Consider the following 25,664-nt stretch of genomic DNA (forward strand, 5'->3'; position numbering starts at 1 on the left):
GTGAAGTAACCTCAAATAAAAACAACAAACACAATTAACCTCTGGCTTCATGTAGTTTAATGTGCCATTAAATCCAGAGCAATTATTTTTTGTTTTTTTTAAAAGCGCTCTTATATAGAGTTGTAACATGCCCTTGACCTCATTTTCATCTGAGAAAATTGTTACTCCTTAACAATTGCACAGTACTTCAATACAAGAAATTAGGGATGTTCGATACTATTATTTTTTATACATAAAATGTACCCCCAAAAAACAATGACAGATCATTTTAAATAAATACCTATATGTCTCAATAGTGTTTTTCTGTTCTGTGTTTTGAGTTTATTGTGCTATGATTTTGATGTTGTCAGTTAACTATGCAGTTACTATGTTTCTTATTGTGTTATGAGTTGGGTCATTAAGTCATATGTTACTGTTTGTAGGTTGGGTCATGGGGTCATAGTTTATGTCAAGTGCTTATGCAGTTGCCATGTCCCTTATGATGATAATGTGTGATGTATTAGCCAGTATTTGTCTAGTCTTATGCAGTCACTATGTCACTTATGATGATAATGCATGCTGATGTTATATTAGCCATTATTAGTTTGTCTAGTTTTATGCAGTTACTACGTCCCTTTTGATGATATGTGATGATGTTGTATTAGCCACTATTTGTCTAGTCTTATGCAGTCACTATGTCCCTTATGATGATAATGTGTGCTGATGTTATATTAGCCATTATTAGTTTGTCTAGTTTTATGCAGTTGCTACGTCCCTTTTGATGATAATGTGTGATGATGTTGTATTAGCCACTATTTGTCTAGTCTTATGCAGTCACTATGTCCCTTATGATGATAATGTATGCTGATGTTATATTAGCCATTATTAGTTTGTCTAGTTTTATGCAGTTGCTACGTCCCTTTTGATGATAATGTGTGATGATGTTGTATTAGCCACTATTTGTCTAGTCTTATGCAGTCACTATGTCCCTTATGATGATAATGCATGCTGATGTTATATTAGCCATTATTAGTTTGTCTAGTTTTATGCAGTTACTACGTCCCTTTTGATGATATGTGATGATGTTGTATTAGCCACTATTTGTCTAGTCTTATGCAGTCACTATGTCCCTTATGATGATAATGTGTGCTGATGTTATATTAGCCATTATTAGTTTGTCTAGTTTTATGCAGTTGCTACGTCCCTTTTGATGATAATGTGTGATGATGTTGTATTAGCCACTATTTGTCTAGTCTTATGCAGTCACTATGTCCCTTATGATGATAATGTATGCTGATGTTATATTAGCCATTATTAGTTTGTCTAGTTTTATGCAGTTGCTACGTCCCTTTTGATGATAATGTGTGATGATGTTGTATTAGCCACTATTTGTCTAGTCTTATGCAGTCACTATGTCCCTTATGATGATAATGTATGCTGATGTTATATTAGCCATTATTAGTTTGTCTAGTTTTATGCAGTTGCTACGTCCCTTTTGATGATAATGTGTGATGATGTTGTATTGGCCACTATTTTTTTGTCTAGTCTTATGCAGTTGCTATTGTCCCTTATGGTGACAATGTGTGATGATGTTGTATTGGCCACTATTAGTTTGTCTTGTCTTACCCTTACAATAAATATGTATCAATGATAGCCCATTGTATATATATAAATCCATGAATATTAATTTAATGAACTCATTGTTAACTATAAGTTTAATGTTAAACAGATCTAGTTCAGCAAAACTGAGCATCTCCTTCTGCTCACTTAGGTATTAACAGTATCGGTTTAAAAGTAAGTTTATTAAAATCCTTTGTGTTTTGTAATTCTTTAAATTTAATGTCTTGGTAAATGCTGCACTGTATGTGGGAATGCCGTTCTACTCCATTGAGACCTATCACCACAGTATTAAACAAATGATTACCAGAATAGCATCTGCATATCAAATCCATAATTCAAAATTTTACAAGGTATGACAGAAGACTGCAGACCCAAATATCGTGGAAAACCAAAGCTGCAGTAAAGCCACAGGCTCAATAATGCATCACCTGTAATTGTCCCTTTTGTTGCATCTATCATCACATTATAATGCGGAGTTGCTAGAAAGTATTTTTCCTTAAGCCGTAATATGACACCGGGTGAGTGATTGTGCAGATGTGTGTACAAAAACATAACATCTACGGTGTGTGTGCATTAGAGTGAGTTTATATGAGGTGCGGTGTCATTATGCAAGTGAATGAGTGTGAATGTTGATACCCAAACAGCCTCAGTGCCTCTGGACTGCAAAGACACACTTCTAGTACTTGCCATTAGCATATATTGCACGCATGGGGGGAATACTGTTGCGGGATAAAGTGACGTATAATGTTTATCGCTCTGCAGCAACATCTGGTCATTTGTACAATTTTTATTTAATCATTGTATCACCACGAGAGATAGTTGTGTTTTTAAAATGGCGGTTTCCCTGTGACAAAGTGTTAGTGACTAGTAGAAAGGTTGCTTGGTGGACTGACTCAGACACCATCTGCGCTAAGAGCTATTCATAAAAAGATGAGTGTATGACCTTGTTGCAGCGACAAAGATTCGTCATCCTTGAACTGCGGTGCGGCTTTCAATTAAGTGATTACAAATCATTTAGACAAACATGACATCTGAAGTATCTTTAGAAGGTTGCTGCACAAAAAGAAGATTAGAAATTCTAAACATGAAAAGTGCTACAAAGGGTGCCGTCACGCTGGGTCACGTACAGTGTTGGGAACGTTATTTTATAAAAGTAATTTGCGGGAATGCTTATTGTGATCACTTTTTTTTCAGCTCTCTATACTGCTCAGTGGCGCATTTGGTAAAGTGCGTTGTCCAGTAACTAGGAGGCCTCACTGTACATTGCAAATATATCCATGGCCATGCTAAGTGAACTTTCAGCATTCCCACTCAATTTCCCCAATATAGTCTAGTTAGAGTTACTCATTACTTGTTCAAAAAGTAACTGAGTTACTAATTGAATTACTTTATAATAAAAGTAACTCGTTACCTGGTGAAATAACTATTTTCACGACTTAAAAAAATGCATTATATCAAATAATTTATATTATAATTATTATTTATTTATTTTTATTTTATGCAAGGAATTCAAATTATGTCCAGGCTTTAAAGGGTGTTTTCATTTTTATTTTATTTTTTGGTGAATATTTGTCACATCAAATGTCTCACTCCATAATGATAGATATCCTATATGTTCTACCACTGCCAATTACTACAGCAATTGGAATAATAATTTACAAAAAATAAATAAAATACTGGATATATGGGGATTTGTGACGCATATATCACCCTAATATATGTCATTTTGTGGACAGTCTTTGCACAGATGGTTAAGATACATAAATATATATAAAATATCTAAAAATAAATAAATAAATCATAAAATCTAATAAAAGATAAATAAATAAAAGTTGGCGCTACTACACTACTTGGCGAATGTTTCACAAGTGTGTCGCGATGACTTATCTTTTCTCTATAGCTGTCGTGGTGCTTTTGAGGTTGTAAAGTCCTGTAATGGTTTTGGTAGATAAGAATTGCCAACAAATCACTACTCCCCATTTATGTTCTTTAAAAAAAAAAAAAATGTTTTAACAAACTTTATTCTTGGTAAAAATGCACTTCCAATAAACTGGCAACACCAGGTGTCATTATTATGCTAAGCAGGGTTGTCGGTATCTGCTCAGTGTAACTATGAAAATGTTTATATATATTTATGTATATATATATATATATATATATATATATATATTTATTTATTTATTTATTTATATAATCAACTTGCATTTCAACTTACTTTTAAAATCAAGTCATCAGTAATGTAAGTTACTTTTTAAAGCAAGTAATCAGTAAAGTAAGTAAGTTACTTTTTCAAGGTACAACTGAAACCCACATTTTTACTAGCAGCCAATGCAGTGAAGCAACAGCTGGAGAAATAAGATCTCTTATTTCTCCTTCTAGTCAGTCACAACATTTTACACCAGCTGGAAAGGCTTTACAAACTTGTTGTAGCTGTCTGCTAAGAGAGGGTTACAATAATTCCGCCTGGAGGTCACAAACAGCATGTAATAGTCAATGGGAAGCAGTGTATGATATTTTTGCTGAACAAGGGAAAAAATGATGTCCTTGACATTTGTCATATGTTGGCGTTGAATGATAAATCCTGACAAAAAGGTCACGCCAATGTTCCTCATTCGGCTGTTTGAGGTGAACACAAAGCAATCTTAAGCAGCTGTGTCATGGGAAACCTGGCCTCACAAGTTCTGGGAGGCAGGGACTATAATTTCAGTTTGATATGAATTCACTTGCTTGCTTTAAGGCAGTTTTATGAGGACAAAGTTGTGAATCATCTGTGCAACTTTGGAATTTAACAGAGTAGCAGGTTTTGAATATTACTGCCTCAGAAAAACATGTAAGGAACAACAGAATAGTACAGGTCCAAGCATGGATCCATGCGGGACACCGCTCCTGTCTTCATTTACAATATTTCAGTGACAGCTGTCAAAATTAATCGATTAATCGACACATAAACGATTATCAGATTAGCAGAGATGGCAAATCCAGGTCCAGAAAGCAAACACTCTGCCACAATTTGGCTTTAGCCCCAGGTGCTAGCTAGCTAGCTCCCTAGCAGCCAGTTAAAAAAAAAGCACCCGGGGAGCTAGCTGGGGAGCTTAGCCAGCTGGTACCTGGGGCTAAAGCCAAACTGTGGCAGGATAGCTACTCCCGAGCAGGTAAACAAGCACCCGGGGAGCTAGCTAGCTAGCTAGCACCTGGGGCTAAAGCCAAACTGCGGCAGGGTTTTTACTTTCTGGACCTGGATTTGCCACCTCTGCAGACTAATCGACAACTATTTTAATAATCGAGTGCTCGCTTGGAGCCATTTTTTATTATTTTTTTAAATTGTCCAAATACTCTGATTTCAGCATATCAACATTAAGTGTTTAATCGTTTCTGTAGTCATTCATCAAAGAAGACAGAATAATCTAAATAAGACATTTGTAAATTTTAAATCACTATACGAATACGAAGTACAAAATAAACACCAATCACTGCTTCATTAATAGTAATCATTGGGAAAATGTATTTTGTAATACACTTTACTGCAAAATAAAAAATGAATCTGATTAATCGATTAATCAATTGAATAATCGATAGATTAATCGATTCTAAAAAATATGCAATATTGACAGCAATAATTTCAGCAAGAAGAGAAAAGGGGGTGTTAAGTGTATAATTCTTTTTTTCTTGGACACTTTGACATTTTTGAACTGTGCACAAATGAGTACAAATGTACTTGTGTAGAACACAATAATTTTTTTGTGGTAGTTCTTCAACTTCACCTCCATCTTGGTTTTCACAGTTTATTGTAACAATATATAAAATAACACATTTGTTAAAATGTCTTCGTGTAGTCTTTGTTTGTATTCTTTATCTTCAATTTCTGCTCGTATCCATTGATTCATTTACTGTGCTAGTCATGTCAGAATAACAGGCCTTTTGGACTATTACTTTATATATAATATGAGTGCATTAAAAATGATAGAAGATATCTTCATCTCACTGCAGAAGATTGGTCTCAGGAATGTTAATGTTTTCAGCCGCCATGGGAACAGCTTAAGTGCCATACTCTCTCTCTTACACAATTTCCATATGCTGCGGTGTGTAAAATTGTGTCATCAAGTCTTTAAGGTAATGTTTATGCTCGATTAGAATGCACCTCCATATTTTTTTAGCATACTGATTTATCTAGTTTGCTTTAAAACACTTTAAATTAAGCGCTGTTGTTGTTTAAAATGCTTCCTTTATCTACAGTTGATATTAATTGTTTGAATAATGATACTACTATGTCAGTTTAATAGAGCGTGTTACAGGCATAATTTGAAAAATACAAAAAGTAATGAAATGCTGTCTACTTTGTTTGTTTGTTTTTGCAATATATGAATGTATATGGCTTGGGTAGCCAGCAATATACTCCACAATCATCGCGGACATACTGTAACTGCAGTGTATTGCATTTCCTGGTACAAACTATTATAAACAATTTGAGTGTGCCAGGTGATTGCGGACATGTTGTCTATCAAATGTATTTTTGCAGACTCAGACTCTGGATTTTCCCTCAGGATTAATAAGGCATCTATCAAGCCATCTAGCTATCTCACACAGCAACATCTGAGGGGTCTTCTCTCTGGCCATTGATATGCTGGTAAACCTGGTATGCTGGTAAAATCTTCCCTTGGGAGTGGAGAGCTACCTCTAAGGGTTTTCTGTCTGCCCACATTGGGGTATCCTAGAGCAAGGCACCAACAGCGGAGACATATTTGCGTGAAGCCCATATCATGACGCCATCGTAAAATACTTTGATCCCCTGCCACAGTTTGGCTTTAGCCCAGGATGCTAGCTAGCTAGCCGATGGTGCTTGTTCAACTTTTAGGGAGCTAGCTAGCTACTGTAGCTAGCATCAGGGGCTAAAGCCAAACAGTTTAGCTTTATCCCCAGGTGCTAGCTCGTGTTAGAAGACTATCTTTGTCTTCCACGTGTTCGTTGTTGTTCGGTTAGAGAGAATGTTGATTTTCTGAATACGGACTGGAGATGAACAGGTCCTTCAAAGGATTTATTTTACAGAATATTCTGGACACAAGCAAGTTTACAGACAAATTGCTGCAGTCCTCTCGCAAGTGTGTTATTTCAGCGGAATCACAGCATTCTTATACTATCTTGCAAACCCCCCAGGAAACAGCCCCCAGCCCTGAGTTCAATACACATGATGACAGCCGACTTTTACAGCATATCATCCAATACACATTGACTTCAACCCCAGACACTGGCCCATTGATGTGGAAACAGACGAGCCCCCCTTCCGACCTCATTCAATACACTCACCAAGCTCTACTGAGGAAATTAAAACAATTATGACTAAACTAAAACAGTTATAACTAAATCTGGGCAAAAGACCCTCAACACTCGCTAGCTCCCATGGTGCTTGTTCAACTTTAGGGAGCTAGCTCGCTAGCATCAGGAGCTAAAACCAAACTGTGGCAGGGTTTTTATTTTTTGGACCTGGATTTGACACCTCTGTTCAATACTTATGATGATTGGGTGAGACTGATTGTTGATTAATTGTGTCTTTAAGATACTGAGGCCAACCGTGGTGTTATTGATCTAATTTGGAGTCTAAAAAATAAAAACATGACTTTATATAGAGAAATACTTTTCATCCACCCTATGCCAAGTCCTGTGGCCAGCATTAATCTGCTCAGTATGACACAAACATTCACAAAAAAAAGTTCAAAACATTCAGACCATATTCCGTCAAGGACATTTAGTCAAATGCCAGTCCCTACTGTCCATAGAATCATATTACTTGGCGGTATTCTTTTGCATGCGTGTAGAAATCTACAAAAACTCATTTGTTCCTCATGGGATGAATAAATAATTGCTTTTCTTATTCTTTAACATACTAGACAGGAGTGCTTGAGGGAGTTATAGGAGGTGACTACAAAGGTTGAACATCCAGTGTGTATACCGGGTAACCATGAAGCCCTGTAGAGCCAATTATGCATCCAGCTAATCTCCTGAGTAGGCTGTATTGATGGAAGTGGGAGAACAGAAGAGAAAAGAGCAAGGAAGATGCCCACGGTGGAATGAATGAAGGTCATGGATTGATAAGGGGATAGAGAGAAGTGTGTACGAAAATTGTTGACAGCAAGGAAAGTTGAAAACTGAGAGGTCAATAGCATGAAGAGGGAGCTGGGCTTCTTCTAGTTTGAATGCAGCATCCAATGCACCCCCCCCCCCCCGCCCCCCAAGTCAAGACATATTTCTGTCTAACTTTTATCAGTTAAATGGATGCAGCCTCGACATCCCCGTTGGCTGGATGGGAGACTTCTTAGAGTTGAAATCTACTCCCTCAAGCAAAGCTACGGCAATGATAGCTCCTTTTAATGTGTTATGTCTGCCTGTCGTGTCAGCTGCTCCCTTAACTTGTCATTCTTTTCAACCTCTTCAAACCTGTCAATGTGCACTAACTTCACCAGGATAGGTTAGCATTAAAGCTTTAAAATTCAGTATAAATCACAGGATATTGTTTTGCATTTAGCAGGATCTCACAAAAGTGAGTGCATCTCTCTCATTTTTGTAAATATTTTATTACATATTTTCATGGGACAACACTGAGGAAATAACAGTTTGCTACAATGTGTACAGCTTGTGTAACAGTGTAAATCTATTGTCCCCTCAAAATAACTGAACACACAGCCATTAATGTCTAAACCTCTGGCTACAAAAGTGAGTGAGTACACCCTTAAGTGAAATGTCGAAATGGTGCCCAAAGTGTCAATATTCTGTTTGGCCACTATTATATTTCAATGCTGCCTTAACCCTCTTTGGGCATGAAATTCACAACACTATAAAAACAATAAATAAATAAATAAAATAAAAATGTAGTGACATTTACTTGTAAAAATATAGTAAAGTCTTTTTACTCAGAAATTTTAAGTAAATTTTACAAGGAGAGTTTTGAGTAGTGTTCCGATACTGGCATCGGCAGAGGCCCCAATAAAGTGTTAAAACAGTGGTATCAGTATTGGTGAGTACTAACAAGTAACATGCCGATACCATTAATTCTGACGCTAATATAAGACTATGGATGCAGAATCTTGTGTCTAACCAATGGCAGGACAGTTTTTTCAAGTTGAGAAAAAAATAACTTAGGTGTCGGTATGGTATCGGCATCGGCCGATACTGCAAAGCTGGGTTTTGGAACAACACTAGTTTTGAGTACATTTTACCAATATTAAAAGACAAAAAAAACACAAAAAGTAACTGAAGCATTGAGGAACAAACTCATGACCTTCAACTTGAGAGACAGCCACTCTACCACCTGAGCCATGCCACTCTTGCTGTTTGCCACTATACTGCTTTGCTAGTGTATCCAAAAACGAGACCAAAAACTGATCTCTTGGTGGTACAAGGATTCTGCCTGAAACAATTAATATACTGACACACTGCAGGAGCGGCATTGCTCAGGTGAATGGCTGTCTCCCAACCTGAAGGTTGTTGGTTCGTTCCTCAACCCTCGCTTAGCATTTTTTAAATATCTTTCTTTAGTTTTGGTTTTAAATAAACTGGTCAAATATACTCAAAACTCTCCTTGTAAAATGTACTTAGAATTTCTGAGTTTTTTCAAGTAAATATATATTTTTTAAATTACAGTGTAGGTTGCCATTGGAATTCTCTTCCACTCTTCTATGACAACATCCCGCAGCTGATGGATGTTAGAGGCCTTGTGATTCTCCACTTTCCATAAAAGGACACCCCACAGATGCTCAATAGGCGAGGATTTGGGCTTGTTATCTTGTTGGAATGCTGCCTAGTTTCCAAAGAGAGCAGATAAGAGCGGATATTGGCATTCATGATTTCCCCCATGAACTCTTCAGACTTCTGCAACTGCAGACCATGACACTCGCACCACCATGTTTGTGTGTAGACAAGACACAATTGTCTCTGTATTCCTCACCTGGTTGCCACCACACAACAAATAGGTTCATCTTGGTCTCATCAGACCGCAGGAAGTAGTTCCATTAATCCATGTCAATATCTTGTCTTAAAACTATTTGTGGCCTTTCTTCTGCATCATATTTTAAAGAGGCATAACAGCCATATAGACCAAGATGATGCAATGTGCAGTGTTTGAGCCCTAGCAAGGTGCCCCACCCACTTGCCCAGCAATGCTAGCAGCACTCAAATGTCTATTTTACAAAGATAAGCTCTGGATATGACACTAAACACATGCCCTCAACTTATTTTATTTTCCATGGAAAGGCCTGTCCTCGATAGAACATGTCTTATTAAACCGGGTGTTGGTAATCTTCTTATAACCTTGACTGTCTTTAAAGTATGTAGATACATCACCAAGGAAACAAAATGACTAATTTGGTCCAGAAAAATAACACACTTATTTGCTGCATTTTGGAAGACTTAATAAAAGCTTTTGTCAATGTAATATTGGCCTAACTTGGGTGTAAACAGTGTGGTTTCAGTTCCAACTCAGTGTAGGTGTGGATGTCTCTGTACAGTACTGTATGAGCCCTGTGATTGACAGGTGACCAGACAATGGTGTCGTCTGCCTCTGCCCAAAGTCAGCTGGGATAGAATCCAGCTCGCCATGGCCCAGAACAAGATAAGCTGTATAGAAAATGGATGGGTAGACTTTTTAATTGCTTGTATACAAATAGTTTGGTCTCTGGAGTGTCTGTCCAGTGCCCACTCGTCAAGTGTGAAATTACCAATTAAATCTATTGTCTGAAAATGTGCCTGTAAACAAGCCATTCTTCATTTTAAGAATTGTGTCTTAAAATTCTGCTCATTTAAAAAACAAGCAAACAAACAAAAAAACACAATGAGTGTCTCAGGTCACCACTCTTAGAAAAAATTAACACTAAGTACTACAGCCAGACTGTTGTGTCTGAAACACTTTGTCAAAGATGAAGATGATGGTGATGGCAGCAAATCCTTCTACTATTACTGCTAATATTAGCCACTCACTTCCCTGAAACACCCAACATGACGCCATTGTCGCTGCCTTCAACAATCAAGGTTACCAAATTTAGTAGTGTTTTATTTATTTAGATTTTATATATGTCAGCCTCATGAGGAGAAAATAATTGATCACTGCTCTTTTTGTATGTTAGCTATTGTTACTGTTTTACATCAAAATCCCGGAGTCCAAAGCTCGGCCGGAGTTAGTGTTAGCAAAGACCAAATGATGACTGAGTCCCAATCGTGACATTTTCCAAGCAGGTTAGCGAGGAAAAATCTCTCCTAACACACTCGGCAGGAAAATCTTCTCAAGACTTCCAAAAGTCTTGCCTTTGTTGATTTTGATTGGAAGAGAGGGCTGCTCAAATTGTGCCTAATTATCAGCATGTGTACTTCTTTTATTAAGATTGTTTGTTGACAGTCCAATTGTCTCACAAACAAAACAAATGCTAACCTTTTATGTTTATGAGCCATGTTTAAAAATATATATATATCAACTGTTCTCTAGCCATAAAGAAATCCAGGATAGATACAAGTGGTGCAATGGATCATCTTTTGATCTGTGTTCCATACAGTTCGGGCCGCACATGGCCCGTGGATTGGTTTGAATTACCAACACCGTCATTTAGACATGTCAAGACATGCCTACGCAAAGGCTAGCTTCAAAATAAAGCTGACCAAATAATACATTGACACCAATGCAATAGACTTAGTAGGATTTTACTTTGAACTTGGCCTGCATGATGGCGCGACGCCTAGCTTGACTTGTCTTTTCGACATTTTGACTTACCCTATCGCAAGTTTTGACATTACAGTACTTTGCTACCAACAGCAATATTACTAATCATATTCAATCGCTTATTTAGGACACTAAGAAACTGCTCTCGTAATTACTTTGTCATTGTATGTTACAGCACAAGTCTCCGTCATTAGCAGCTAGCTGCTAGCAAAGAGTGTTCGGCTTGCAACAGTAGTTCAACGGCTGTTGTTTGTCTTTCTTTCGTTATTTTTTCAATTGATATCACACATTTTAAGATGATATTTTTATGGGACAAGGGTTTATAAAATGAATAAACAATTTAGTTTTTTAAAATATTTTTTTATGAAGCAAAAAAACATTACATTGTATTAATTGTATAATACGGCACAAGTCAGTGCTCGGCTCGCAACAGTAGTTTGATGACTATTGCTTGGTTTTCTTTACTTCTTTTTCAATTTATATTAGACATTTTACGTTAATATTTTTATGGGAAAAGGGGTTTATCAAATCAATGAACTATTTTATTTTTTATCTTTTTTTATTACGCAAAAAACATTTAATCGTATTCATTGTATGATACGGCACAAATGACCGTCATTAGCATCTAGCAGCTAGCAACAAGTGCTTAGGTTGCAACAGTAGTTCGTCGGCTGTTGCTCTGCTTTCTTCCTTTACTTCTTTTTCAATTTATATTAGACATTTTAAGTAGATATTTTTGTGGGTAAAATGGTTTATAAAGTAAATTTGATATTTTTTTATGATGCAAAAAACAATCCAATCCATCATCAAAACTGTGCCTTTGCACCATTGCACCACTGGTACATACATACATTTACTACTACTGGCTTTGTGTTCCATGTTATTTGATATGGATCCTCCATGTCACCGCAGCATGGTATCTAAACCAAAAAGTTGATTATAAAGAAAGAAGCAGAACAAGAAGTTGATGTAGGCTTGGAAAATGGGAGACTCTGTCCTGGTTGCTAAGTCCAGTGTAGCAAATTGAGACATGATCAGCCACGTTTCTTTGGTTGTTTGCCAAGAATCCTTTTAGGTCAGACACCAAAAGCATGTCTTGCTTCTCAGGAGTCTTTGAATGCTTCTCATCATTTTTTTTTGTCAAACTATATGTAATCCCCCACTTTTACCTTCTTGGCTAACACCCCCTTGCCTGTAGCATGGTAATGTTCTCAGAAATTACAGTCAGGTATAAACAGAGCAGGGTGTTGAAATGAAAAAAACAGCTGCAAGGCTGTCAGCTCTAGCATGGGGGCCATTCGTCAGCGGTAAATGACACATCCCCGCAACCGCCCGTTCTTCCTGTCACATACGCAGTTGGATTCCTCCTGTTCCTCCTGGTGGCAAGGTGAAGGAATTATGCTCATCAAATGCCCCGTCCAGCCTGCAGCCTTTCCATTAACCTTCTACAACAGTGGTCAATGGCAAAGGGCCAGACAACTGCCATTCCACAGGGGTGAGCTAATACCTCTGGGAGGGGAAGGAATTGACACAAATGCATCTTTATATACATTAAATAGAATAGGCATAATACATAATGCATAATTACGTTCAGATTGGCTGCAGATTCACATGCACACACACCTTAATTACTGTTTCATTCATAGCCTGACAGCGGAGTGTACGCCAAGGCTGACATTAAAAGAAATTAAATCTCCTTGTGGAATGTGCCAGCCCATCTCACCTCCGGTTAAGACGCTCCCATTTCCACCACCGCCACCCATAATCTACTCATCTGGGTGTTAAGGGCTTTGTAGCGCGGAACGTCATCAAAGGGAGAATTTAGCGAGGCGGCCGTGCTTACATGAAGCTCGCTCGTGATAATCCACCCGCGAGCCGAGCACCGCTATTAACACACTTTTGTCGCTTCCCTTTTTACCGCATATGGAGTAGACGGCGCTTCATTCAAACGCGCATAAACTCTCATATAAGTGAGTAAATCTGTCACATAACTAGTTAAATCAACCCAATGTTGGCTTGAAGTAATCCTAAAAAAACATACACAGCCCAACATTCCCAAGAAAACTGAAAGGAATGCACAGCTGCAAGGCTACATCAAATTGAAGAGTGGCGGGGTACACTGGCTTTTTATGGGCAGATTTAATTAAGCCTTATACAGTGTCCATGTCAGTGTTATACAAACTTGAGCTTTTTTTTTTTTTTTTTGCTTCTTCATAAATGTTATAAATCTGCAGACAAAGAGTGAGCAACCCTCACTTTCACAGCAGGCACTGACGCTGTCTCCAAGACTTTAATCAGATCAAAAGTGTCCCGTCACATAAGATGGCTCATTAATCAGGGGAGGGGCCAATCTTCTCTCATGTGAAATGGAAAGAGGGTAGGATGGAGGAACTTCCTCTCCTACTTAACCTCTTCTTTTGCTGTCAAAAATGTTATGTTTCGATTCTGACAACTCTGGAGAAGTACTTCAAAATGAATATGTTTACATGAGGTCAATATTCGTGTTAAGGTCAAAATTGTGTTTTCTTAAAGATTTACATGTGTGTACACAATGTGGCATTTTTGCCATAGAGACAGAAAAGTGACATAGAGGAATCTATCTATTCAAAATAGGCTCACTTAGCGAGTGGCAACATAAGATGGCCGCCACACTTGCATGCTTCCTTGCGAACAAACCAAAGTTCTGTTCACAAAAGGTTCGGCGATCATGTTTATATGATCAAATATTTGTGTTAGAAAATGGGTAACCCAGGGGTCTTATTTGGGTTTTTAAAAACCCAAATATGAGCAAATTAGTGTTTTTTGCGCTTGTTTACATGGCCTTTCAAAACCTAAATATTGGAAATATTCAGACTTTTAAAGGGTTATTGACTGCATGTAAACGTAGTCACTGTTACTTTATATTAGGAAGTAGAATTATTCAGTGTTTCAAAATGAGTGTGTTAATTTCAGTTAAAGTTCCTTTAACACCACCAATTTTTCAACGCGCGAATAATGACTGACTCGGAAAGCCTAAAATGGGGGAATTCCAATCGCAACGCAGCAGACACGTCCATGTCACAATTTAGCAGTAATAAATTTACTAATAATGCATATATTTGTGGATACGGGGTCAAGTTGTACTTTACAATTTTATAAATGTGCAGACTTTCACAAGTTACTTCATGTTAAAGATTAGATAGCTCTTAATATGAAAAGAAAAATGCACTGAGCTGTCACCAACGTCAACTTACAATTGTAATTACGCCATCTAGTGGCAGAAAAAATACCTCAACACAAATCAATATCAAACAGTACATCTTTTTAATTTTAACTCATTTTTATGTGTTATTGTGAAATTACTGTATCAATGACTAAAAGATGCAGCCATATTTCTATTAGTTAAACTTTTTTTTCTCTTATGTTAACGTGAATATGAAAACTTTTTGTTTATTGTATTGTACATTTATAATAGATGTAAAATTTGTGATTAATTGTGAGTTAACTATTGAATTCATGTGATTAATTACAATTAAAAAATGTAATCGCCTGACACCCCTAATAATTATATAATTGTTAAAAAAAAAGGATATAATACATTAACTACTGTAAAAATGAGAATATGGCTGAATCAGCGTTTTATCTAATGTGATAGTGAAGGATATGAAAAATGTTGACTGTCCCTTAGCGCATTTGGCACGCCATCTATCACTTGCTTAACAATTGGCCAAAGACAATTTTTATTTCTTTCAGATTTTACTGGTACCGACTGTTAACTTCTTTTTTAAACGTTGGCTTGTTATGAATGCTGAGATGTTAGTTAAAATACTGCTGTACATATCAAGTAAAAAATAATCAGATGGAAATGAATTGTGTTCAGCAATTTTTTAAATTTATTTTATACTCATAACTAGTGAGGAAGTAATACGTTTTTTTTATAGTCTGATTTAGAAGTTACTTAAAAACAGGGCTCTTCTCAAAACAAAATTACATCGTAGTTTTTAAAGTTATTTTTGTGGTTCGTTCTTCCTTATGGGCATTAAAGGGTCATAATCTGAATAAATTGTAATTTACTGTGCTCGTAGAAAGTTCACTTCTTTTTTTTTTTTTTTTAAAGTTTGCAGTCAGTTTGACTGACTTGAGCCATTGGTACTTATGTCTTACGGGCTTGGTAACTGATTGACTTGTCTGGCTGCACTGCAGGGCCCAGCTGTTCAACAGTTGCACACACTGGGCCCTCTGTTACCTCAGGCTCAAGCCTCAACCAGCTGTGCACTTTTACCTAGCTAGCAGCAACCTCGGGGCACTGCAATTAAAAACACATTTATACTATCGACCCAACACATTTTTTTTCTTGAATTTGAAACAATCTGTAATGATAACTATCGGTAGACTAAATGCAATTTCTGCAGAAATTGCGTGGGAATGCTGGAAGCTGAATGCTAATAGCTGAAAGCTAATGAAGGAAATTGAAAAATAAATTATGTGAAAATTACCCATTTTTAATTGTAGTTAAATGACAAATGAATAAAAAGAAAATTTGAACTGCAATCTGTCTGAGGTGGGATTTAATAATTTCAGAGAAATTATAATCAATTTCCTGGTATGATAGTAAGATGGTATTGAACCATCGAATGTACTAAAACCGAGGCTTGAACCCAGGTTCTCCAAGGGGGAGGTAATTATCATATCTAATTGATCTGACGATGAAAGAAAGATGATCAGTTGTATGTATAGAAGTAGGCATTCAAAGTGGTACTTAGAAAAATTCCATAATGATTGACATTTGAGACCAACCAATGTTTGCATTAACAGTGTCTAATCAGTCATCCCATGACAGTATAATAGGAGTGTGCAGGTGTTAATTAAAGGGTTCCAAGTTACAGCGAAGCAAAGCAGAACAGGTGGACTGAGTTACGATTTTAAGTTGGTAAAGAGATTTTAAGTTAATTGCCCAGGTGCTAAAATACTCAGTTATTGTTGACACCACACCTAACAAATTTGACTCTTTCCCTCCTTCATGAAGCCTGCCTATGCAGTGTTTCTCATACCTTGTAGATGAATGTGTTCCTCTTGCCAAATGTGTGAGTTCAACAAGCATTTGGTTGCACGCTTGACAGCTTTACTACACTCTACGGCGTGGCTCGTGACACAGAGCCAATGCGTATTTCATGCTTTCTACACTTGATTCTAATGCATTCCTTCTCATACCTTTTTCTCTTCTACACTTTGGCTCTGCAGCAACAAGAGCAGGATCCAACCAACCTGTACATCTCCAACCTGCCCATCTCCATGGACGAGCAAGAGCTGGAGAACATGTTGAAACCTCTGGGTCATGTCATCTCCACCAGGATATTGAGGGATGCCAACGGAGTCAGTCGGGGTGTTGGCTTTGCCAGGTACGGTGTAACAATGACACAACAATTTTCACCCATATTGATACCACTTCATTTCCACAATTGTAATTGACTTTTTGAATGCTTAATTAAATTTGAACATACTCAAGACCTTTTTTATTATTACTTGCTTTGGTTAAACTTTGATCCCAGTCCAAACAAAGATAAACAAGCAATTAACTAATTCAAATCCCAAAACGTGTAAATATGTTTTTTAATACTTTGTCCTTCCCTCCCAAAAAACGTATTTATACGTTTTTTTTTGTTTTTTTTTTAAATGTAATAGCATACAGAAGGCTTTGATGCAGCTTCTGACATGGAGGCGGCTTAAAGCAATGGTAGTTATTACAAAAAACGGCCAGCAGGTGGCAGCAGTTTATAAGGGATCAACCAGGGCCATGTTGCAACAAGCTCTTTTTGCCAGTGTTTTGAACAGGAATGTGAATAATGCTGAAACTTAGCTAAATTCTTAATGCTAAACAAGAACAGATAGAAAAATATATTTTTTCCCCTGATGAAAGAACAGACTCTAATATTGCTTTTAGCAGGTTCCCAGTTTTTATAGCACTAGAACACAATATTCTGTGGGCCTTGCAAAATCAGTCAAAATTCAGTAAAACAGCCGGGAGCGAAGGGGGTTGCTTCAGTGAAAATGGCTGGGAGTGAATGAGTTAAATGTTAATGGAAGCATATGCACAGGCATCCCAATATGCATCCACAAACAGGACAGAATAGAATTGAAATTCCAATTTTGCTGCAGCAAAGTGGACAGTAGTCGAAAAAATTATATTAAAGAATCAAAAATCAAAAATATTTATGTACATATTTACAACATCAGAGATCGAGCAGAATCAGAGCTGCACCTTATGTGGCAACTGTACATGAATAATACATACTATATAGACACTATAATACATACTATATATGCAGATTGTGGTGAATCAGGCCTCTATTATATGCGGATAAAAATCCGATCTGAATAAGATATCTGTCATTGTGTCTGCAGTATAAGTAGACAGATCTGCGATAGATTCTTCGATAATCTTAATTAACACCGTTGCAATGTTTTTGGCAATAATTTGAATATGCACAATTGAAACAGTCCTGTTGCTGAGGATCATTTGTTGGCAAATGTTCTGGTGTGATGTATAAGTCTTTTCCATTTTGTTTAAAGTAGAAACTAATATTTATATTAAAAAGTATCTTAAAAATAAAAATCCTAAGTGGTAACAACAACATTTCACAATCAGTTGTTCTCAAACTCAAAAGTATTGAGGATGTTCGATACCACTTTTTTTCAGTACTTAACACTTGAGTGGGAATGGGCAAGTACCGATACGAGGCCTTATTTCAAGATATCGGTACTTGCGACGAGTGTTGGTATTTTACAATTAGGAACTAGAAATGAGAAGAATCAGGATTTCTGTGGGTCATGGGTAAAACATAAGTCATTAAATGGAATTTGATCAAATTACTGCCTTAAATGGCATTACGAAGCACTAAATACGATGTCGAGAGGCATTTAAAATTTAAATACAATTGCTGTTCATACTTTATTTGACATATGTTGTGCAAATGAGTCACTTTAAGACAATTTAGCCATAAAAAATGTGTTAAATTATTTATTTGTGAGGACTAGTGACTTGTTATAATTTACAAGAACAAAGTGGCCTGGAGTCCATGGGTTTCTTCCGAAGCTCTGAATTTGAAAAGAAAAATGTACTGGTCCTGTCACCAACGTCCAACATAAAACACTAATGCCACCTAGTGGCAAAAATAGACCTCAATACATATCTATGACTCAATTTTAACATTCTTTTTAACTCTAACTTCATGAATTACTTACTATAAAATTACTATATCAATGAACAAAAATATACAACGGGCAGCACGGTGGTTGACTGGTTAGCACGTCCGCCTCCCAGTGCAGAGGACGTGAGATCGAGTCCGGGCTTCGGCCTTCCTGGGTGGAGTTTGCATGTTCTCCCCGTGCTTGCGTGGGTTTCACCGGGTACTCCGGTTTCCTCCCACATTCCAAAGACATGCATGGCAGGTTAATTGAACACTCCAAATTGTCCCTAGGTGTGAATGTGAGTGTGGTTGTTCGTCTCTGTGTGCCCTGCGATTGGCTGGCAACCAGTTCAGGGTGTACCCCGCCTACTGCCCGAAGCCAGCTGGGATAGGCTCCAGCACCCCCGCGACCCTAGTGAGGAAAAGCGGTCAAGAAAATGGATGGATGAAAAATATACAACCACATTTGCATTTGGTAACCATATTTGTCCACTTTTATGTTAAGAAGAGTTTGAAAAAAATTAAAGATATTGTACAGTGTGTGATTACTTTCTGATGCATTGTGAGTTAACTATGGAAATCATACATTTAATTACAATTAAAAATTGCAATTGACTGACCACCCTCATGGGCATTAACTTAGTTTTAAGTTGCATTAAAAACAACATTATAAAGCATCAAATTAGATTTGATGATACCTGTAGAAACCCTGAAAATATAAAATTAGCATTAATTTCATGCAATTTTTAAAGCTACTGAACGTAGAGGGTTCGAATCGCTACCGCCACCCGCTGACGAAAAATGAAACTGCACATACCGTTCTTCACATACACACCACGCACATTACGTCACATCCGCAGACAGGGCGTGGGAAATTCTAACCCGAATCCAGTCTGAAAACTATTGTACCCATTGTGAACAGCTAAGGTGTTAATCTACTAATTAGAAGGCATTTCACTCATAAATGGTCAAATAAAAAGCTTATTGTAAAGTTATTTTGGGGAAAAAAGTTCCATATTGCAACTTTGCTATATGCTATATTATATAAATGCTATATTGGGACATAGAGCTCTTTCTTTAAAATTATGTTTGTTCTTTTTGTGTGTGTGAAATTTTATTTATCAAAAGTACAAGTAGTATTATTGAGTACTCATACTGGCATCAGTCTGAAAGGCAGTGGTGTCAAACATCCCTACTCCTTGAGTAGTCACCGATACCAAGTATTGATACCACTAGTACTTTTGATACATAAAATTTCCAAACAAAAATCAATGACAGATAATTTTAAAGAAAGATTCGTATATCCCAATTTATCGTTTTCCCTTAAAATTACAGAAAATTAATGGCAGCTTTGTATTCTTCTAATTTATATTTCCTGATTGTAAAATGGGCACAAAGGTTGGCCAATACTCGTATCAGCCGATGTCGCGAGTGGCGATACCTTGAAATAAGGCCTGGTATCAACCCGATAGCAATACTTGGTATCCATACGCGCGTATCCCTACCAAGTACCACCAAAATGACCAACATTAACATACAGCAGTGTAGTAGGTGTAAGTGTTTATGAAAATAACACTATTTCACACCACTGTAACAGTATGTAAAGTTCGAAAATTAACACTGCACCTAGTTATCAAAACTAAACTAAAACCTTAAATACAACTGGACTTTACCTGGGTAGTGATTCTTTTTTTTTTTTTTTCTGGAGAGCTCAGTATTGTTCATTCGGTAATTTTACCGATTTGACATGTCATCATCATTTTTTTTTTTGTATGTGGGTGAGTATGTGTATGTGCGTGCGTGCGAGTGTGTGTATATTCATTAGTTCACCTAAAACCTATTAAAAAATCCCATACCGTTCACCTAAACCGAACACTTCCAGCCAGAGTCGTGAGGCCATCAGGAGACCCGAGGAAGGACCAAAGAAAAGAAAGTACCACCAAAATGACCAACATTATCATACAGCAGTGTAGTAGGTGTAAGTGTTCATGAAAATAACACTATTCCACACCACTGTAACAGTATGTAAAGTTAGAAAATTAAAACTGCACCTAAATATCAAAACTGAACTAAAACCTTAAATACAACTGGACTTTACTTGGGTAGTGATTCTTACCGAGTACTGCTCGTGGTACCAGTATCACACTTTGAGAATCACTGCACTAAATAAAACCGTTCTTTTGTTCTCCTAACATCCCTTGTGGAGGCCCTTTGGTATGCTGACCTCTCCCAGGGAGGCATATTTTCTTCCAAAAATGTTTGCGGCAAATTGCACATTCCGTTTTCGAGGCTCCGCTACATGTACATTTGTGAGTCGGTGTTACCTGTGTCAACAGACAGCTGCTGGAGGTTGGACCACGAGGGGCATTAGAGAGTAAACTGAGCTAAGTGTTTGTGGGCTGATCCATTACTGTTATCAGAGCCCATTACTCCAGTCTGAGCACTAATCATTGCAGACAGCAGCGCTTGATGCCATTAACCAGCAGCACACAGAGAAGCGGTTGCCTGCCTCACGGCCAACCTGGCTCGCTCAGCCAGCGACCGGCGAGCTCAACATCCTTAGCGGCCGCCAGACAGTCTGGCTGAGCAGTTAGTTTCCCCATGAAACAAAACCACCTGTCGGCCTTATTGACTCCGCATCTACCCACCTGTTTTCTGTCTACCTGCCTGCTCCGCTGTTGGAAAACGAGAAGGGGCGACACAAGAGGAGGCATAAAATGAATGGCCAGAGGGGCCTTGAAGACCATGAATAAAATAATGCACGGGAATGGGAATAGTCTACAACTCACCGCTGAGAAAATCATTGAAAATTGTAGTGAAAAGTAATGGATTCAGACAGATTTTCATGGGCAGTGAACACATCCCACCCAGCGATTTGAGAGAGAGAATTTATTTTTATAAAATGGGAAAACTCAACCACATAAATCATTGCTTTATAAGAACGTCTCTCTCCAGACACGAGCTACACACAGAGAGGCAGTTCAGTGTTAAGATTTCAATTCCAGGTGAAAATATTGATACAAACGAGAGTGCATAAACCACAATCATGACTCCATCATGACTCAAACAAGCGCTACTGTGTTTTGTATCCTGCCACATTTGCACAAGAAATGGTATAAAATATTGACACGTGAAAGGATTTTCACTGTTTAACGTGGTTTGATGACCCACAAGACCAATTCAGCCAGCCTCCTCCCCCACCAAAGCGAGCTGGGATAAGATCCAGGAATATGAATTAAGCAGCAAAATCCACCCGTTTGTATCCATCTCAGACGGCCATTTTTCCACCTGCTGTGGACTGAAAATGACATCACAGTGGTCTCAGGTAAAGCCCAATCACAGCTCAGCTTCTAAACATCACATGACCAAAACTCAGAAAAAAAGATGGTAACGCCCAATCACGGCCGTTACCTGGCTCAGGTAACAGCTGTCATTTTCAGTCCACAGCAAGTGACAAAATGGCCGCCCCCAACCGAGTGCCAACAAACATAACTAATGAATGTTATTGAAATGTTTGTATTCCACTTATTTCATGATGTAGACTTAATTTTCTAAAGTCTGTTTGTGTAAACTTTCGCTTCTGCCGTTGCACAGATGTTGCGATTATGGATGATTTTTTAATTCCCACATATGTTGTTTTTTTACAGTTATTATTAATATATCAGACACTTTTTATTCTCTATAAGCTAAAGATAGATGATGCTAGGAATTGTGAAAGATGACATATTCTAAAAGTAGAGAAAGGATGGAAAAAAAGGATGAATATGTAGAAACACTAGAGCAGAGAAACTAAAGTGTGAGCGGCAAGGCAAAGAAAGGAGGGAAAGGAAAGTGTTGTAACGGTAAAAGATGGAGGAAATAAGCAAGGTTGAAAGACAGGGAGGAATGAGAGAGCCGTCAAAAGGAAGAGGTTCAGACGGGTTGAGAGTAAGATGGATGGGACAGAGAGAGCGATAAAGAAGCTCTGTTAAGAAGAAAAAAGAGGGATGACGGTAGAGATATGAGAGAAAGAGGACAGAGAAGTGGGCGGCTGACAGAATGATAAGAGTATTCTCGGCGGTGAGAGCGAATAAAGCACGAGAATCTACAAAGCAATGAATTTTGCAAAAGTATATTACCATGAATGTCTCACTCCTGCGTGCATTTGGAGACTCTCATTTTCTGTTTGGCAGGGTGAAGCTAAAAAAAAACAAGCTGATTCCCTGATTAAACCTTGAGTTTCTCTATGAACTTCTCACTTGGTGAATCAAACCCGGTTCTAATCTCTACTAATCTCTCAGATCATTTTAGAAGAGGCACTTAGATGTAACTTTTTCTGGAGGGAAAACTGAAGTAGCAGTAAGAAGTAATTGGTCTTATTGTTTTGCTCAGGCACTCCCTTGACAGCTGTGAAGTTTAACTCACAATTAACCCACTGCGGTGAATACAAATAACAGTACTACAAATGCAGTATGCTAAGTAAATAATATACCGTAAAAAAAACAAAATCAATTATTATTATTATTATTATGCACTTAATTAAATTAAACAGAAACGATAACACAAAAAAATAGAATTAATTATTAGTATTTTATATAAAAATCAAATGTGGTTCTTGAGCACAAAGGTTTTTCCAAACTATGTACTTTTCACACTGCACCTAGTTTACATGGTGTTTACTGCAGGGCGTAGGGGTGACAGCGTTAATTTGCCTGGATTTGGTTGCTAAGTAGCCTACCAAGAAGTAGCCTGGGGGCTTTTCCCACTGTCTTTGTGCATAGATTAGTCTACCCAAATCTTTTGCTATTAGCACTCTGAAATCACTCCGCCAACACTTCTTCTATTCATTATGCCATCTGTCCCAAATTGAACATTTTTTCATGTTAATAAGAGTAGGAAAAAATTGATTAAAAAAATTGTACACTTTATTATAAATTTAGATATAAAATGAGGTATGAAATGTGTGATTAATTTGTGATTAATCGTGAGTTAATTATTGAAGCCATGAAAAATAATTAATTAAAAAATGTAATCGACTGACACCTCTAATATATATATATATATATATATATATACTGTATATATATATATATATATATATATATATATATATATATATATATATATATATATATATATATATATATATATATATATATATATACTGACAACATTCCCATTCATTATCTTGCAGAGTAATCTGAAATTTATTAACAAAAATGAGTGCAAACTTCAGCATCAAATCTTAACAGCCAAAATTCTGAATATCATTTAAGTGGTTGTTGTCAGTGTGTCCTCCAGTTGACAAAATTAGCAACAACAGTTAATTTGAGCGAAAAACTAGTTTGTATTCTGTCCTCATGAGCCAGATTGGACTCCCTGACGGGACAATTCTGGCCCCCGGCTGTATGTTTGCTCTAAATAAAGATGGCTAGGTGATAAGAAGATATTCTTGGCTCCATTTTTCTCACTTGTTCTCATTTTTCTATTTAAGGAAAATTATAAGAATGAAGAGTCAAAAACACCTGTGTCCTTTTTTGTGACAGGATGGAGTCCACAGAGAAATGTGAAGTTGTGATCCAGCATTTCAATGGGAAATACCTGAAGACCCCACCAGGAATTCCAAGTAAGACTTTTATTTTTACCCCTTTCCCTTATGTAAAATCCGCAGCTTGATCACAAGCAACAGTTTGTTGGACGATATTGTGTGCGTCGTACGTTGTGACTGGTGTCATTAGCTGTGTGGCTATTTAAATAAGATGAGGTTTTCTTATGTCATATCTTTCACATTTTCTCTCTGTCACCATCTCTCTTCATCTTTGGTTTTGCTACTTGTGCAGACTTGAACTTCTCAAATGAGAAAGAGAGAGAGAGAGAAGCCACTTAATATTCACCCTCATGCCTTTGTGATGTTCTTTGCAATCTTCCTAAGAGCTTGCACTCTCTTCTCTTTGCTCTCCTGCTCACCATTGCCATGTCCCCTCTCAAACTGAGCAAGGGGAGAGCAGACAGCGGAAAAAAAGGTTGAAAGCTCAAATATACCTACCGTTTTGTGTTTTTTTTGTGTGTGTATGTGTGTGTGCGCGCTAGTTGTCTTCTCTGTTCAAAGTCATTGTTACTGCTCAATATGCTGGAAACACGAAATGACAGAGCAATGGAGAGGATGGACAAGTAAGGGGTAAGGAAAGGCGGAGTCAAGGTAGAAAAGAAAGAATCAGAGGGCAAGGCCTCATTGAAAGGATATAAAGTGCCGCCTAAGCAGTTTTGGTGCCAGGGACTGCTGTGCTCAAAGTCTCTTGTGCGTCCCAGCAGGAAATGGCAGACAGACAAGGCCTCACCAAGGAGCTCTCCTTCACCCCTGGGCCAATTTCATTAACAATACTCACACCTCCAACCAGTATTGCAGAAACACACCCATAAATTGCTTTCCACTTCCCAGTAATATCTCAGAGAGTCTGGATTTCAAATCTCCATATATGCTCAGCCACTGCATAGCCAGCAGCTATTAAAGGCAAGGTGAGTAGTTACATTGAAGTTGAGCCATAATAGGAAACCTTTAAAGCTGTAATATCGGACTGACCTTCGCCTTTAAGGATCTATCTGTCAGTCGCTCAGACTTTATGATTGTTAATGGATCGTTCCAATGTGCGATAAGCAGGCGGATTGACTGCCTTTACTTAAGGAAGGCATTTGATGGAATTAGCATTAGTGCCATTGACATTGGTTTGATTTTATTTTGGTGTTACAATGTTCCCAAAGGTTGGCAAAGTAATCACAGTGCAACATCTAGATAGATAGATAGATAGATAGATAGATAGATAGATAGATAGATAGATAGATACATAGATAGATAGATAGATAGATAGATAGATAGATAGATAGATAGATAGATAGATAGATAGATAGATGGATGGATGGATGGATGGATGGATGGATGGATGGATGGATGGATGGATGGATGGTTGGATGGATGGATAGATAGATAGATAGATAGATAGATAGATAGATAGATAGATAGATAGATAGATAGATAGATAGATAGATAGATAGATAGATAGATGGCCTGTTGGAATTTAGATGTCTCTGGGGTTGGTGAAGGACTCTGGTTGGTGGCCTGGTGGGTGGTGTCTGGTCGGTGCTGGATTTCACTGTCCTTTCTTTTCTTTGGTCCTTCCTCGGGTCTCCTGACGGCCTCACGACTCTGGCTGGAAGTGTCCGGTTTA

General features: G+C 37.6%; 1 protein-coding gene across 3 annotated transcripts in view; it reads left to right on the forward strand.

Annotated features, from left to right (window-relative positions):
- rbms3 (RNA binding motif, single stranded interacting protein) overlaps positions 1 to 25,664 on the forward strand; it is a 317,367-nt gene that overhangs the window by 203,784 nt on the left and 87,919 nt on the right. For all 3 annotated transcript variants that reach the window (XM_077547933.1, XM_077547935.1, XM_077547934.1), the window contains exons 5-6: positions 16,517 to 16,674; positions 23,988 to 24,067. In XM_077547933.1, the coding sequence (XP_077404059.1) occupies positions 16,517 to 16,674; positions 23,988 to 24,067 (238 nt within the window). The remainder of the gene's footprint in view (positions 1 to 16,516; positions 16,675 to 23,987; positions 24,068 to 25,664) is intronic.

Source organism: Vanacampus margaritifer, chromosome 17 (assembly GCF_051991255.1).
Source record: "Vanacampus margaritifer isolate UIUO_Vmar chromosome 17, RoL_Vmar_1.0, whole genome shotgun sequence".
In the NCBI taxonomy this organism is placed as follows: Eukaryota; Metazoa; Chordata; class Actinopteri; order Syngnathiformes; family Syngnathidae; genus Vanacampus; species Vanacampus margaritifer.